This window comes from Sus scrofa, chromosome 14 (genome assembly GCF_054392235.1).
Source record: "Sus scrofa isolate SSC_HxYL_T2T_F1_AM1 chromosome 14, Sscrofa_HxYL_maternal_Yorkshire_Landrace_v2.0, whole genome shotgun sequence".
Classification (NCBI taxonomy): Eukaryota; Metazoa; Chordata; class Mammalia; order Artiodactyla; family Suidae; genus Sus; species Sus scrofa.
The window spans coordinates 104,824,806-104,843,031 of record NC_139396.1 but is presented as its reverse complement, the minus strand read 5'-3'; the positions used below and the strand labels follow the sequence as shown (position 1 = coordinate 104,843,031).

At 38.3% G+C, this 18,226-nt stretch overlaps 1 protein-coding gene across 3 annotated transcripts in view; it reads left to right on the top strand.

Moving 5' to 3' along the window:
* Window positions 1–18,226, top strand: part of LOC146396914 (uncharacterized) — a 225,114-nt gene that overhangs the window by 77,506 nt on the left and 129,382 nt on the right. For 2 of the 3 annotated variants that reach the window (XR_014828199.1, XM_084997462.1), the window contains exon 2: window positions 3,004–3,046. Coding sequence is in view for 2 of the 3 variants with exons in the window: in XM_084997462.1 (XP_084853588.1) it covers window positions 3,004–3,046 (43 nt within the window). In the remaining variant the exon portion in view is untranslated. Of the gene's footprint in view, window positions 1–3,003; window positions 3,051–18,226 lie in introns of all 3 variants that reach the window. The other variant, XM_084997461.1, reaches the window with a different exon arrangement.

Below are 18,226 nucleotides of genomic sequence, written 5' to 3'. Positions count from 1 at the left end.
GCGGAACCCACAAAATTATAACCTACCCACTAGCCATTATTGATAGCTATCCATATCTAGCAGAGAGTATCATTTCAGTAAGCAAAACAGGAAATGTGAAAGCTACCAGCTTTGGGTAGAAAACCACAATATTATTCAGATTGGGTGTGTAAGGCCAAAGTCTGCAGACCCTGCTTGGCTCTCTGTACAGCTGTCATATCCCTCCCACCATAGGAGATCAGATTAAATCCCTCTGGCAGCCTCACCCTGCTGCAGGCCCCAAACGCTTCACCTGTGAGGGACTTAAAGAATGCTAGTACAGCCCAAATTTTATCACAGACCTCAGTGGTAGAAATTGATCAGTCCCTTGTTCCTATGCTCCAGTGATAAAAGGCCCCCTGCAGGGGGCCTCCATAGCCGCTGCTAGGGTAGCTTCCTTTACACTCTTTCCCACCAAGACTGAGTACACTGTCTTACTCGATTTCCAGATATCACTCTGATATTCCTGAACGCTATCCCTTGCCCTGCCTTCTCTTCAGGCTTCTCTGTGGCTGATAAACAACCATGGGGTCACACCCATCTGGCCACTAGGCTCCCCAGCCCTACTGGCTCTCATCCTCCCCTTCAGTTTGGTCTATACCACTCCCCGCTAAATACCTTTCATAATATGATGGGTATGCTGAGTCTTGAGGCCACAGCATCAACTCATTTCCATACTTTAACTCCAGATAAATTCTTGACCAAAGGATTGTGCCAAAAGAAACACACACATCATCTCACATAACCCTCACCAAAATTCAGTAAGATTCATATCTTGCCCCAGCATCAAATATGAGAAAATGAAGCTCATAGGTACCAAGTTACTTGCTCAGGGTCTTACTGCTAGGAAGCAGGATACAGGAGTCCAACCCAGTCCTGCTTAGATCTCTAAACCTAACCACTACACCACATTGCCTTCAGAGAAGACAGGCTTAGATCCTCTCTAGGCAAAATCATTCTCCAGAGACCCAGCCTCCACTCTGATTTCCCTCTGTCTTCTCAGTCGATGTGGTGCCTTGTGACAGGGAACAGGTGAATTCCCCTCCTGCTTCCACATTATAAATCCTGGTCAAAACATCTATAATAAAGTGCAAGAAGAAAGGTGTGTGCTGATGCTGACAGCTGGAGAGTGCCAGGAGTATATGCGCTTTTATAATGCCAAGGGGCTTTGCTTGAGGGCTGCAATTTTGAATTGGCAGCTGTTTCATCTTAATGTGGAAATAGCAACTATAAACAGGAGACCAATATCTCTACATGTACCAGTGGTGTTCTGGTATTCAGATCAGATCTTTTCCTTGGGCGAATATAGACTTTCTGTTTTCCACAAGTAGTCATTGACCCAGGGAAAAATGAGACATTGCCAAAATAAAAAATTGAGTAGTTTAGTCAAAGACAATGAATTGGGAAATTTTTTCCTGTCTCTTGCAATATAAAATACAACCTCCTTCATCACTCAGAACATGAGTGATTTTTTTTTTTTTTGCTTCCTGCCAAGTATTGGGGCCAGGGAGGCAAAAATGGTTGTAGATTCTGGAGTGAATGATCTAGTAAAGAAAATGACTTCACACACACACACACACACACACACACACACACACACGAACTGTAAGCATATTCCCTGTGTAGGGGAGATTTGATTAAACAGTGAACCTCCAAGGGAGAATGCTATAAATAGTCATTTGGTACAAAACCACCCTTTCCTCACTGTGGACTTCAGCTACATCAGAGATTAGAGGTAAAGTTACCAAACTTTGTGTAGTGCCTTATATTGGCTTGGGTTTTATGTTTAAGGAACTTCTAGTCTTTATCATACTGGGAACTCACAATTCCTCTGTGTCAGGAAGACGTCCACTGGACATCCATCTCCTGCCATCCTTCAATGCGACAACAAGTCCCCCCTACCCCCCGCAAAAAAAAAAAAAAAAAAAAAAACCAGCAGAGAATGCCAATGTAGAATTATTTATCAAGAATACAATTTAGGAGTTCCCGGCATGGCTCAGTAATTAACGAATCTGACTAGGATCCATGACGTTGCAGGCTCGATCCCTGGCCTTGCTCAGTGGGTTACGGATCCGGCATTGCCGTGAGCTGTGGTGTAGGTCACAGACGCAGCTCAGGTCCCGCATTGCTGTGGCTCTGGTGTAGGCCGACAGCTATAGCTCCGATTAGATCCCTAGCCTGGGAACCTTCATATGCCGTGGGTGCGACCCTAGAAAAGTCAAAAAGACAAAAAATAAAAAATAAGAATACAATTTAACAAAAGCACCCTAAATTCTTAGACTTCCCGCCAACATTCAGAGAGAGACCTTGTCCTTTTCTCTTTATTCTTGTTTCTCATTGGGGTTCAGTTTGGATCACTTCTGTTGGCCCATCTTCATCATTCATTGTTTCTTTCCTTGCCTGTGTCCAGTCTGTGGGGGATGTGGGGAAGGGATTAAGTTAGTCTGGTGAGGTGGTGAGCAGAGTTTGGGTTTTTTGTTGCTAGGTTACTTTTGGTGCTCTGCATATCCAAACTCCCCTGCAGTGGGCTGCTGTTACCTGATCTTGGTGTGGGTTTAGGGTACTCCAGGTTTTAGGTTTTTTTCAGTGCTGCTTCCCTAAGGAAGCTTCAGAGGTCCCTGCCTGCCTGCCTGCACCACACACAGGGCCCTCTCTCCTCTGTTTGCCCCTACCCCGCAGCAACCTACTGGTGTGGGTGACATGAGATGCTGGCTTCTGGTGGGGATGCAGTGGGGGGCCCTAGTTCAGCCCCAGTCTCAGGCAAACCAAGAGCACCAGGACCTCAAGAACCAGCTCCCTGATGAGCTCAAGAAAAATTAGAACCTCATAATGATCTGGCTTTTCCTTTCTTTGCAGAGAGTGGAATATGGTCTTTTAAATACCCACATCCTGTTGGAGAGCTGAAATCCTGTGTCCTTTTTAAAGTAATTTTAAAGTAATGCACTTTCCACAAGGGTTAAAAAAATCCCTCTCCCTTTCTTTCAGGAGTGAGTACCTGAATGTCTCAAGACTCAAAGCCCCACAGTCTGTGAGTAAGTTTCTGTTTATAATTCTCAAAATCTCAGCTTGAGATAATGATTGAAGAATTTTCACAAAAGCAGCATTTGTAAAGACTGTTTTACAGGCTTCTCTTTCCTTTGGATTATAATGGATATTACTCTTAAATCGGAATTCACTGGCCAGAGTTTGGTAAATGCAAGCATTTTTTCTTTTAATTTTTAAAGGTTTCTTTACCACAAAACTCTTAGAACCTTACATACCCTGTGTTCTGTCCTTTGGGGGCACAAAAAAAAGAAAAGTACAACATGCTTACATATAAATCTCTTGCATGTGTATAAGTAGATCAGTAGAGTCTCAGAAATAAAATTCTCCGTTCAAATGGTATACTCATTTTTTTTCAGTTTGAATTCAGACACACTTCAACAAAAATTATACTAAATCCACAGAGTGCATTAATATTCACATTTTTAATACATACTCAGTGACCCTAATATTTGCTAATTTTGTAGGAAAAGCATAGCGTCTCATGGCTCGCATTTTCAAATAGGCAATGTGTATACGTGTGTCAGAGGGAATTTGCTCATTTTTCTGTTGGGTTAATCTCTTATTTATTTGGGAAAAAAACTTTATATTTTAAAGGTGGTCCTCTTCTGTGAATTACAATTTTCTTCCTGTTTTGTTCTTTGCCTTCAAATATTGTTCATGTGGTTTTGTTCTCGATTATAAATATTAATGTGTATGTAGCCAGATTTAGCGATTTTCTTCTATGCATTCTAAGTTTCATGCCATGCCTAAAAAGACTTAGTCCACTCTAAATTAGATTTTTAAATCACTAGTTAAACTATTATATGTCATAAATTTAAATTCTACATAACTTAAAAACATTAAGATATATTTGTATGTATGTTATAGATCCATTATCTGTTAAGTTTTTTTAATTTTTACCTGTATTATTTCTTTTAAGCCTTACAACACTCTATAAAACTGGCATTGTTCTTTTTTCCCAATTTTTCTAATAAGGAAACTGAGTTACAAAGTTATTTAATATCTTTCAACTTACCTAAAGTTTCATAGTAAGTAAAGAAGCCACAATTTGCTCCAGGCAGGCTGACTCCAAATCCTGTGGTATTAGCCACACCATTTGAGTCTATATGTGGAATGTAAAGAACCTAGTTTGGTTGTTTCCTATTCTTGAGTGGAATTCAGCAATTAGTAAGAAATTGAAGTCTTCCAAAAACATCTTTAGAAGGCTTTCTTTTCTGTTTGTTGAGTTTTTGTTCACTTTTTTTCCCCCAGAATGAACCTATATTGCTTTCATAATGGTTATTTTAAAAAAAAAATCCATCTGACATTAGAGAAAGATACACTGTGTCTCTCTATAAGGACAGCTTTAGTATTAAATATTCTCCAAGCTTCTTTGAACCTGGAATATAGTTTTAGAAAGCATTTGGAAGACCTAATGTTCTTTTTAAAATAACACATTTGGGATAAGGAACTAAAAGAAGGAATTTTCTTTCCCAGTTCCCTTCACTTTGCTGACAGCTGTGTTACCAGGCCCACTTCCTCAGTAAATAAGCCTGAAAACAATATCGCTTTATTATTCACTGAGGGTTTAATGTATGTTTTAATTAATATTTTAACCTTGGCCCTTTTCAGTTATTCGTGCAAGAGAAAAGGTTTTGTTGTTGATGTAATTTACTTTTTTTAATGACTTCAATGATCTTCTGGCGTTTTTCATCATTCTGGTTAAGCAGTTAAGACAGTCCACATTTCATTGCAAGTTACGCAGGTAGCTGAGGGACCTATTTCCCTCCATCTGACTCTCCCTGTTTGTTGCCAATGTACATCACTGGGAACAAGGGCCTTCTCTTCTGCTCCCTCTATATCCCAGCTCAGCCTAAAAATGTTTATATACATTAACTTGCTGCAAAGTGTTTGTGCCAACAAAATCCAAAGCTTAGGTTAATTACTGGGGGAAGTCCCTTTCCCTGGGCAATCTACAGACTTATTAAAAAATCCTTATTGCAGTTCATGCAAGCCCAAGCTTTTGAAGCTTTTTATAAAGGGCTTCTTCATCTGCCTTGATTAAATCCTACACAGTTAGACTCAGTTCAAGGTCACTAAGTACAGTGATATGTTTCTACAGAAGCATTCACATTTTTTCACCTACCATTTATTTAATTTATTTCTCTTTTCTTAAATTAACAATCGCTGCATGCCCTCTGGGCTAGAGAAACTTCATAGCAGAGGCTGCAGTTCTAATAAGAGCTTAGTTTAAAAACATGTGACATTCATTTGCTCATCAAATAATTATTAAGAACCTACTATGTGCCAGATCTTTAAATTTGGATTTTTTTAAAGTAATAATAAATATATAAGACGTAGTCTCTTCCGAAAGAAATCTTCAAAATCTGGTGGAAACCAGAGGAGCATAAGATATTATTGCAATTCAGGACAAGTGGTGCTATAATGAAGATAAAACCAACTCCATGGCACCAAAGAGAACAGAAGGAAACCTGGCAGTTCTTCACATGAACTGCACATTCCATGATAAGGAAACATCTCTATTTATTCAGCTTCAGATGCAGTTTTTACCATGTTTCCAGGCCAGGCCATCACTAAAAATACATAGTCATATATAGCACATTATTTAAACCTAAGGACTTCATAAGCTAATTTACTACTCTATTGTCATATAAGAAAGCTCATGCTCACAGAGATTAGTTTTCTCAAAGCCACCAGTTGGGAAGACATTGGTTTAGAATTTAACCTAATTTTCCTGCCTCAAGACCACTGATTATCCAGAGGTACCATGATTATACTCTATACCACTATTGCAGCATCTTTTGCATGAATATCCCCATGGGTCAGGCTGGGAGAATGTAAAGACATGCCTGGGAGACACCCCAAGGGATACGTGAGTTTACGATTTAATCTCCCAAGGTAGGCAGTATTTCCTTTTATTTGTTCTGGGGTAAAACTCTTATCTAGTCACTCAAAATTGCAATCTAGCTGTATTTTCAAAGATAAACCAATTTTCCAAATAATTATAAAAGTTTAATTATTTTTAAATTTAGTTTATTGAAGTATAGTTGATTTGCAATGTTGTGTTAGTTTCTGGTGTACTGAAAAGTGATTCTGTTATATATACATATATATACACACACACATATATATGTGTATATATATATATATATGTATACATATATATATATATATATATTTACATTGTTTCTGTATTCTTTTCCTTTATGGTTTATTATAGGATATTGATTATAGTTCCCTGTGCTGTACAGTAGGATCTTGTTGTTTCCATTCTACATAGTATAGTTTACATTTGCTAATCCCAAACCCTCAATCCATCCCTCCCCCACCTTTCCTCCTGCTTGGTAACCAGAAGTTTGAATCTGTTTCTGTTTTGTGGATAACTTCATTGGTGTCATATTTTAGATTCCACATGTAAGTGATATCACATGGTTTTTGTCTTTTTCTTTCTGACTTACTTTGCTTAGTATGACAATGTCTAGATCCATCCATGTAGCTGTAGATGGCATTATTTCATTCTTTTTTATGGCTGAGTGAAATTTCATTTTTTATATATATACACACACATATACACCACATCTTCATCCATTCATCTGTCAAAGGACATTTAGGTTGTTTCCATGTCACTACTATAAATAATGCTGCTTATGAACATAGGGGTACATGTATCTTTTCAAATTATAGTAATGTCTGGGTATATGCCCAGGAATGGGATTGCTGAGTCATATGGCAACTCTATTTTTAGTTTTTTTGAGGAACCTCCATATTATTTTCCATAGTGGGTACACCAATTTGCATTCCTACCAACAGTGTACATTCCACACCCTCTCTAGCATTTGTTATTTCTAGACTTATTAACAATGGTCATTCTAATGAGTGAGAGGTGGTAGCTTATTGTTGTTTTGAGTTGCATTTCTTTAATAATTTGTGAAGTTGAACATCTTTTCATATGCCTATTGGGTATCTGTACATCTTCTTTGGAGAAGTGTCTTTTTAGGTCTTCTGCTCATCTTTTTTTTTAAATTATGTTGTGGTGTTTTTTGTTGTTGTTGAGTTGTATGAGCTGTTTGTGTACTTTGGAAATCAAGCCCTTGTCAGTCACATCATTTGCAAGTATTTTCTCCCAATCTGTAGCTTGTCTTTTCATTTTGCTTATGGTTTCCTTTCCTGTGCAAAAGTTTATAAGTTTGATTAGGTCCCACCTGTTTATTTTTGCTTTTATTTCTATTGCCTTGGTAGAATGACCTAAGAAAACACTTATATGATTTATGCCAGAAAATGTTTTGTCTAGGTTCACTTCTAGGAGTTTTATGGTGTCATATCTTATACTTAAGCACTTAAGTCATTTCGAGTTTATTTTTGTGTATAGTATGAGGATGTGTTCTAACTTCATTGATTTGCATGCAGCTGTCCAAGTTCCCTAATACCACTTGCTGAAGAGACTATCTAAAATATAATTATTCATTAGAATATAAATCAACAGGACTTTTCATTATTTTAATTTATTTCATTTTCTTATATACAAGTCTCATAACCATGATCCATTTTGAGAATCAGACCTCAAAACACATAACTAGAGGCAAAGGTCTTTGCACTAAATCTTCTACCTCTACCTTTTTTTTTTTTTTTTCATCCATTCCCATGGCATGTGAAAGTTCCCAAGCTAGGGATCAAACCTGAGATACAGCAGCAACCCAAGCCATAGCAGTGACAATGCTGGATCCTCAACCCACTGCATCACAAGAGAATTCTGACCTCTAATTTCTTTTACATTTACCCTAAAACCTTTTTGATCTTGATACTGTTTGCCAATACAGTTTGTCTAGTAAAATTAAATTGTATAGCCAATATTCAAATAATTATATTAAAGTATCACAAAATAAGGGATGCTAACAAAAATCACTACTGCCTACTAAAAGACAAGTTAACCACCTAGAGAAATGGCCCACACTAAAGTGGTTTAACAGGTACCTCTATCTTGATACTTCCCTCAAAACAAGAAATAAATTAATCTAATTGACTAAACTGCAATAATAATGATTTCTATGATATTTTGAGCACCTTTATGCTGTATTGGTTATCTGTTGATGCATAACAAATTACCCAGACATTTATAGTTTAAAATAAGAAACAGTTATCTGTTTCTATGGATCAGGAATTCTGGAATTACAAAATCAGGTAGTTCTGCTCAGGGTCATCTGAAGGTTTGACTGGGGCTGGAGGCTACATTTCTAAAGTGGCTCACTGACATGGCTATTGGAAGGAGCCATAGGTTCCCATACATGGACCTCTCCATAAGGGCTATTTGACCTCTCCTTTACTTTCCTCCTGAACAAGTGATCCAAGAAAGCAAGATGGAAAACAGTGCTTTTTGTGATCTAGCCTCAGAAGTCACATTCCATCATGTCCACACTATCTTAGAGTTTACACATTTCAGCCTACTGACTGTGAGAGGGACTACATAAGGATGTGAATACAAGGAAGTGAGGATAACTGGAACCACCATGAGCGCTGCATACCACACATACTTAGCACTTCACAGGAGTGATTTCTTTTGACCTATTATAGTCCTATGAGATATGATGGTTACTAATATGATACTCACTTGTGGATATGAAAACTACAACTTAGAAAGGTTAGTAAAATGGACCCAAAGCCTCCAGGGAGCATGTACTAGAATTAGGTCAACCATGTCTCCTCCTCTGAGCATTTAGCTATGGACTTTCTACCCCTATAAGTGCATGAGTTGCTGATGAAAAGCTGAAGACAATTCTTTGCAGTATTATTGTGAAATCTCTGCAGAAGTAAAGGTTAAAGGGAGGAGAATCAAAATTCACATGCATGTGAGTGCTGCTTGCACAGTGCTATAGAAGAGGACATAGAATTACCATCAGTGGAAGAGGATCCTTCTATTCCTGGCCCATATCGTGCAAGAGCAGCCCATCCTCTTTACCTGGAATCTATTTCACTAAGGATCTAACTGCTGACTCCTTCCTTAAGTAGAACTGCATTTCAGAAAACAAGGCTCAGGACAATAGACCTAAATGAATCTTAAGAATCTTAAGACTTACTTAGAATCCATAAAAGAAAATCACTCACTGTAAATTAATACATCAAAGTCTGGTACTTGCAAGTCTATCCCTTAGTTTGGGGATCATTGTCAGCACAAAACTAAGGGCAAGGTCTTGCTGGTTGACTTAGCCAAGTTCCTTCTCTAAAGCAGCCAACCAGCTAAATATCAAAACTCCGTCTTATACTTTAATAAAAACAGATAGCTCCCGAAATACTTTTTCACCCTTAATCAGTTTGTAATCATATCTCACAAAAATGATGTTTCTGACTTTATGGAGTACTAGTGCCCAAGGACTAAAGGGTGTTGACCCCAATCAGGAATTGTACAGGAAGAATGTTTCATCCTTAGATCAAGTTAGCATCTTCCTAGGAACAATTCCCCCTTTGAGCTTATTTAAGAAATTACATTTTTGAAAAGTAGTTATGAACTTCAGCACCAGATTCAACTTTATTCCTGAAACCTAATCATTGCCACTTTATAAATAACAAACCAAATAAGTAATACAAATGCAAATTAAACTGCAGGGTAGGACTGGTGGCTGGAGGGAAAGAAATCCTTAGAGAATTGGTTTATCTCCTAGGTAATGAAGATGACAGACTGGGGTGCAGATTAGTTTGTTCTCTCCTAAGCCATGGGGAAAGAAATGATGAGAACTGAGGGCACAGCTGTGGAATGTATCCTGAAGCCCATGCGCTTGGGCTCCCAAGGTTGTTCCCCAGCTTTTGCACAATAATGTTTGATTACTGCAGTAACTGAGGACTGTTTTTATTTGTGTTTCCCACAATGCTGCAACAGTATGCATGCTCAGTGTGGGACTGAGGGAAAATCTTTAATGTGTGACTGCTCTTTTCCATAAGAATGAAGCTAACCTCACAGGGATCGGGTCCTGGAAAAGAAAGTTTTCAGAAGCAATCTAATATCTAACAGCAATGGTCTCTGTGCAGGGGTCTTTTTGTAGCTGAGAGGCAGTTCTGGAAGTAGGGGTATGGAATAGAGTATAAACTACACTATGTCAATAGGACACAAAAGCAGTCATTTCTGTATGTGCATTCCCTCATGGAGTGGGGGATACTATTCCTCTGGACATGTCTGAGTCCCAGTAGTGGCCAAACAGGATGCAGACTGAGAAAACCAGTCAGCTACAAATACAAACTACCATTCATTAAAATGAAAGGATGACTCAGAGAGTGGAATAACGAGCCCAGAGAGTATAGACAAGAGCCCTGAAAAAAAAAAAAACAAAAAACAAAAAACAAAAAAAAAAAACTCCTGATCAGATATAGAACTACATTCTAATAAAGGAAACTCCATCATTTTCTCAGTAATGTTTCATAATTGCTATCATCCAGTGATCTTCATGCCTCACATTCCCCCCTTTTTGAATAGAAATGTCTACAAAGTTTACCCTATGCCTGTGCCATCTTGAAAATTGAGTATGTTTGAGATTAATAGCTTACTTCCAGAATTTTGCAGATCAAGAAAAATTCTACTCAAAGAATCATGCTCAAAGGACTATATCCAAAGAGATTTATGCTTACCTGGACCTGGCTTAGATTATGAGATTTTGAACTTTGAGCTAATAATACCAAGCAATAGCAAGAATATAGATAAATAAGATTCTTCATGCATTGTTATTATTAAAAAAATATACTTTTGAGGTGAAAATGGTGAAACTTGGTGAAATAAAAGATGTTCATGCCTATAACCTTAGCTGTCTTACTCCTCAAGGGAGAAACTCACATGGGAACATAAGGAGGCAAGCACAAGGATTTCATTAAAATATTGCTTATAAAAAATGGCTTACAGTACCAAAATTTAGAAGCAACCTTGATGCCATTACTAGAGTAATGAATAACTAAAACGTGGTGCAGATATTTGGTAGAATGTGATGTAGAAGACAGAAGAAGCTAGAGATTTACAAACAGCAAAACTTGTAAATCTTTAACAATAAGACTGAGTAAATAAATGAAACAAAATGAGTTCTGTAACATAACACCATTTGTATAAATTAAAAATACCCACTTGCCAAATAAAAAATCTACGTTTTTCACTGAAACTATTTAAGTAGAGCATATTAAATGCTTTAGAGTGGTTTTCAATGGAAGGTAGAGAAACAAACATAAATACAGACAATAAAGCAGAAAAAAATAAAGTAAAAGAAGTTGCATGCTAATGAACTGTGAACCAAGAAACATGATTAACTCAATTCTCAGCATCTCAGTCCTCAAAAAAGAAAACAAGTGTAGAAAAAGGAAGGAATAAGCCAATGAACCAAGAGACAAGAGGGCAGAGAGGGGAGAGGGAAAGAAGACAATAAAGGCAAGTTAGCTAAAAGGTATGTAATACTTTGAGCTGAAGAGCTTGGGAAATCACAGGATGGCATTAGCAACTCTATATTTGGCAACTATTCTGGCTCTTTTTCAGATTTTGTGATCTGCATGGGAAAGCGTCAGGAATTATTAATTACTCAAGCTGAAGAAGATTTTACTTTAGTCATGTTTGTTGTATTTCTAGCTCATCAATGGAAGGAAATAGTAATGTAAGGAGTCTAAGATATTATTCTACTGGAGGAAAAATACTTGAGAACTTTTACGCTCAATCAAGTTTCCTGGTACAGAGGTGTCTTGAGCCTCCTGGGAAATTGTTGTCATACTCTATATAGAGTATTGAGTCATTTGGGGTCTCTGGCTCCTGAATCCCTTTTCAGTGCATTAGATTCCCTTTGAAAACAGGTATGAGGGCATTTTAAAAGCTACTAATTAGATAAAATTCATATCATATTCAGACATTGTGTTTCATTAACACAATGTGAAAAGGCTACTATTAACCACATTTATGCCTTATTAGCAGTATAAAAGCATTTCAGTGACTTGCTTGGGCAGCCAGTAAGTAATATTGCTAGCTTCTCTATTGCCCATATTAATTATGAATCCATCCTTGAAAGGCAGCAAGATAAGGCTGGCTGAAGATGAATAGAAATATAGGACTGTGTTTTTCCATTTCTCTCAGTCCTTCTTACACTGAAACCTTAATGGTACTTAGATAAATGATATTCAAGAACCACCATTTCTGAGACCCTTAATGAGACCATTAAAACCAAAGAGAGGAAAGTGTTGTGGGTTACAAAAAACAGGCCAGGAGAGATGGCTCATGCCCAGTAAAAAATCAAAAACTCATTGTTTGCTCAGGAAGCCAGGTGTGAGGAAGGAATTCAGGGTCCATCTGGACACTTAAATCTTAAAATAATGTGTAAGAGGAAATTCATAGAATTGAAAATGAAGAGGAGAGCAACAGATGCTAGACTAGAGAGAGAGTGTGTGTAAGCTGACGGTCCGAGCCTATGGAATAAGGAAAACATCACTAGACTGAAAGACCTGGAGAGATTAAAGGCAGAGAGTCATCAAGAGCCATTTAGCATATGTGTTAATAACTGTGGTGATTTTTATTGTTCATGAAATTCTTCCGTTAGTGAATGTCAGAAGAATCTAAGATTTGTATATTGATCATGTTTGGAGTGTACTTTTATGTATCTAAAGGGATGAGATCATACGAAACAAATCAATGCATTTTAGAGGAATGTACTCGACAATGAGCAAAAATCATCTTGGTAGCTTTTCTAAGAAAGGGAAAACTTGCATTTGAAGAGTGGGTAATAAGGCACATTCATCTAAGTTCTATTCTTCAAAGCAGAAGTAGTCAACCATCATAAAAAGCTAACCCCTTGGCTCAATACACAATTGCATCTAATTTATTCAACCCAAAATGTGGGGCTTCTAGGAAGGTGGAGGAAGTGACCAGAAAGGGATTTCTTACCTATAATTTTGTAGACTATAATTCGGATGTCCATGCCACATTATGATAAGTAAATGAGAAGCTCAGTTTTAGAATAAGCATAAATAATAAAACTGTCCTTAAGAAAACCAAAGTCGGAGTTCCCGTCATGGCTCAGTGGTTAATGAATCGACTAGGAACCATGAGGTTGTGGTTCCATCCCTTGCCTTGCTCAGTGGGTTAAGGATCCGGCATTGCCGTGAGCTGTGGTGTAGGTTGCAGACATGGCTCGGATGCCGCGTTGCTGTGGCTCTGGCGGAGGCTGGCGGCTACAGCTCCGATTAGACCCCTAGCCTGGGAACCTCCATACGCCGCGGGAAGAGGCCCTAGAAAAAGGCAAAAAGACAAAAAAAAAGGAAGGAAGGAAGAAAGAAAAACCAAAGTCATATTACAGGGGAATGTAGTCTTTGCCTTGCTGAAAAGCATAGTCTTAGTCATCCCTGGAGGAATTGTAATTTCTTAACCATTCATGTAAAGAGAGACCAAAAACACTACAGTAAATAGAGTGGGGAGGGGTGAATATTCAGTCCAAGCAATTAAATGCAAGAGGTCAGTGAAGGATACTCCATGACCACTGACAGATGGCTAGCTTTCCTCACAGCCAGAAAAGGTAGACGTCGCTAAACCCTCTCCAGTGAATTCTCTGCCTCAGAGTTTACCAGGAGGAAAGAGATGAGCAGATGCTGTAACAATAAGCATTCCCCATGGGTGGCAGGGACAAAACACTTAAGGAGTCAGAATCACATCACCAGAGGTGATTAAGAAATTTATTGTGAGCAGATGGATGTAACAGCTACTGTAAAGGGCAAGGGAATAGATTTGTACAGATATTAACAAAAAGACTGTACAGTGTTCTGATGTCCTGATCCTTTAATTTCCAAATCCAGGTCCTCTCAGTCCTTACTGGACAATAGCACCTCTAGGAGGCAGTGGAGAACAAGCACAGGATAAAACATGGGCAGTTGAATCAGTCCCTGGACCTAAATTGTTTGAATTGTTTTCCTGCAATTTACCTACTCTGTGAAAACCTCCACTTTTAGCTTTGCAGAATGAAGATAGCCTTGTCCACTTGGCAGGATTATTGCGAGGACGCTGATAGTAAATGCAAAAAGAACTTACCCAAGTACCTGGTACATGATGTGAGCTTGGTAAATTGCCCCTAATTGTATTGTTATTATCATTACCATCAGCCATTAGTACCTGTTCCTTCCTATAACATGCTTGAGATCAATGTTCACATTACTTGGACTTGTGATTTGAATAATGAACATTTTTTTGAGGGAAAACATCACAGTATTTTGAGAGCACTGTCTATATTTTGGGATAACAAGGAAAAGAAATTACCAAAATCAGGTTAAAGGAAAAAGAAACACTGAGAAACACATCTAGAGCAGAAAAAAAATGAGCTGCGAAAATTACTATCATGCACCAAACTACCAAAATTAGCCTCTGGATCCAGTAAACCACTAGAGAATAAGAACACACAAAATTTCTTCAAACAGCTCTTCTCTCAATGTGTCCATGAATGACTTAGCTGGTATGTGCAGCAGAGAGGAAGGATGCTCTCTGCAGTTCAAGCCTCTGCCTGGTATACAGCAAATGAAAAACTGAAAAAGTTCCAAAAGACCAGTGCAGATGATGGGTCCTTTTTAAAAAAGCTGGAAAAGCAAAAGGTAAAGATCCCTGGGACACAATGAAAATGTTCACCTCTGTAAAAGGAAAAAAAAAAGATGTTGCTTCCTGATAGCACTTTTTATAGAAATTGTCCTGGATGAAGAAACAACTTCCTCTATAAGTTCTCATTTTTGTCACTCCAAAACTGACAGCAGGTAAGCTACTGTTATCTCCCTTTCACAGGTGAGGAGGTGACACTCAGCAAGCTGGGATGAGAAAGTGGAAGACCAAGGTTTAAAGCTCAGACTTTCTGACTACCCTGCCCTGTTTCTGCTCCCTCACACTCTCCATACTCAGAGAATCAATGGGATCTCTTTCTCTTGGGAATTCCAAGAATAGATTTCATTTTTGAGAAATGCAGTTCTCTCTAGAGGGTGAATTAATGACCTCTCTCTCCGTCAAGATTCCTTCCAGCTACCGATTCCTCTGCATTCTCCTTCTCTGAGCCTGGGCTACTGGGTTGACCTACTTTGGAAGCAGAAGAAAAGGAACCTGTAAGAGAGGAAGGAGCCAGCACTGGAATGTCATAAATACTTCTGGGTTTTAATGAGGTGTATATAAAACCAAAATTTTGAATATGATGACAACATCGCAATATATTGCCAAGTGGGTTATGAAACACATAGACTGATTGACACTATTGTCAAAAACAAACTCAAAAATAGAAAGCATATAGGTTTATGCTATATGTCAATAACAGCTTTGAAACAGGCTCCATCTCAGCTCATAGCAGCAGCCCGTGAAATGGTTTAGCCCATATGAATGCTTCATTAATATTTGGGGAACAAAATAGCTCTACACCAAGTAGCATTTTCTGGGATATCTTTCCCTATTGTCTGTCTTTCATTTGCCTGGATTCAAATGAAGGCCCAACAGTTTTCTCAATCTCACTGTTCCCTAGGGTTTTATCCACAAATATGGATAATAGAATCTACCTCATAAGTTATTTACAGGAATAAATAAAATCATGTAAGTATAGGGCTTTAATGATGTTAGTATATTATAATTACCCAGTAAATGTTAACTATTACTATTAGCTCTTCTCATGGGTGCCAAGCCCCTGAAACCCTCCTCTCTCTTCAGCTTAATTAATTCATGCCTCACCTGGGATCAATCTGATCCTGTGTTCTTTTTTTTTTTTTTTTTTTTTTTTTTTTGTCTTTTTGCCTTTTCTAGGGCCACTCCCTTGGCATATGGAGGTTCCCAGGCTAGGGGTCTAATCAGAGCTGTAGCCGCCGGCCTGCGCCAGAGCCACAGCAATGTGGGATCTGAGCCATGTCTGTGACCTACACCACAGTTCACGGCAACTCTGGATCCTTAACCCACTGAGCAAGGGCAGGGACCAAACCCAAAACCTCATGGTTCCTAGTCAGATTTATTAACCACTGAGCCATGGAGGGAACTCCCTGATCCCGAATTCTAAGAGCAAACTTGGCCTTGAACACCGCTGTTCTTCACCACAGAAGTCAGTGTCACTTAGTCCTGGTTCCGTTGTAACCTTTGGCACCAGCTCTGATGGCTGAGCTAATTAGTTTCCTAGACCTGCCATAACAAGGTACTATAAAGTAGGGAGACTTAAAACAACAGAAATTTATTCTTTCAGAGTTCTGTATGCTAGAATTCTGAAATTAAGAAAATTCTGAAATGGTCTACAAACCATGTTCCCTTTAAGACTTGGTAGACTTCTTCCTGCCTTTTCCAACCTTCTGGTGTTGGCCATCAATTTGTGCTGTTCCTTGGCTTACAAATGCATCGCTCCAGTCTCTCCCTCAGAGGTCCCATGGCCTTCTCTTTCTGTGTCTCTGACTTCACAGGGCATTTTCTGTTATAAGATTTCAGTTAAGATCCACCTTAATAATCTCACTTTAACTTGATTATATCTGCAAAGAACTTTTTCCCAAATAAGGTCACATTCACAGGGACTGGAGGTTAAGACATTAGTATATCTTTAGAAGGGGACTCTATTTAATAGCATAACACTGGGTTTCTACCTTATTTATTCATGCAAGTAAAGTTTCTTTTATCACATTCCATGCAACATGCTTGTAAATAAGACAGGTGACCGTTCCTGCCCTCATGGAAACACCAGTCTAGGGAGGGAAACAGACATTGAAGAAATAAACAGTGAAAAACTAACTACAACTGTAGTGAATGCTAAAGGTTGTAATAAGAACCTATAACAAGAAGCCCTGACCTAGTTCTTGGAAAATGGAAGGCTTCCCAGAAAAAAGGGAACTGGAAAAAAAGATGAAGCTAGGCAAAGGGGTTGAGTGGATTAGACAGCAGTCCAGGCTCAGGTAACAATATATGCCAAGTTCCTAAAAGCAGAAAGGAGATAGGTGCTTGGAAAACATTAAAAGGAGGTCATATTTTTCTGAAACAGAGAGAACAAGGGGTCAGGGTATAGAAAGTAGCCAAACTTCCAAGTCCATTCAATGACTATAAAGAACTTGATCCTAGGAGTTCCCTCGTAGCTTAGTGGGTTAAGGTCCCACATTGTCACTGCTATGGCTCAGGTTTGATCTCTGGCCAGGGAAGTTCCACATGCTGCAGGTGCAGCCAAAAAATAAATAAATAAAGCTAAATATATTTTTAAAAAATACTTAATCCTAGGAGAAATGGCATCCATGGAAGAATTTTAGGTAGAGAAGGATTGTTATCAGATTGGTACCAGTTATTTTTCTGCTGAATTAAACTACTAACAAGTTTCCATAGCTTCATAATCCTCACATATAAGCAGGAAACACAAGGGTCTCTTTGACAAGCTTTCCCAGATTTCAAGATGTTCTTTTCTATGTTATTGTTAGCAGTCATCATCACTGGTGTCTGCTCATTCTGTCTTGCCTATGGTCTCTCTCCTTGGTCTTCTCATTCATATCAGCCAGATTGTAATCACTAGAACACTAACTAGACCTCAAGTAAAAGAAGGTATGTAACCCTGGGCTTAAAGGCCTTTACCTTTCCATGTGACCGACCTCACTGAAGACAACTCAAATGAAAATCCAAACTAAATAAACTTGCAGAAAAGTTTACACACACACACATTAACTTAGGAGTTAGCCCTTCCATTAACAATATGAGTGAAAAATACGAAGAAGGAGAGGCATTATGTTAAACTTCATGGTTGAACAAGATAAGCTCTCTTCATTTGATTGGAAATATCATGGAATTTTCCCAATGAATTCTGCAAAAGTAATTTATTTTAAGTTTATAATTTGGTGACAGTAGGTATACACATTTGTGTCTTGATGCTCATTTTTCTTTAAATGTTCATTTTTATTGGCTTGGAAAGCTAACAAAGTAAAACCTACTTCATTTGCAACTGTCAAGCAAATGAAAAGAGAAATTGCAGAGGTTTATCCAAATGTTTGATTCACTCTGAGATCTATTTAATGTTTCAAGTACAGTGGGATCATATTCAATTCTAGATTCTAAAATAACAACATTCCACTCACTCTTCAGTCTAATGCACAGTATTTCTTGTGTAACCAGGAATCAGAAATACCAGGGATTTAGTTTGAATTTGAGACCCCCCAATGCCTCCTGGATTTAATGCCTCTTGGTATTAAGTAGGAATGTTAAATT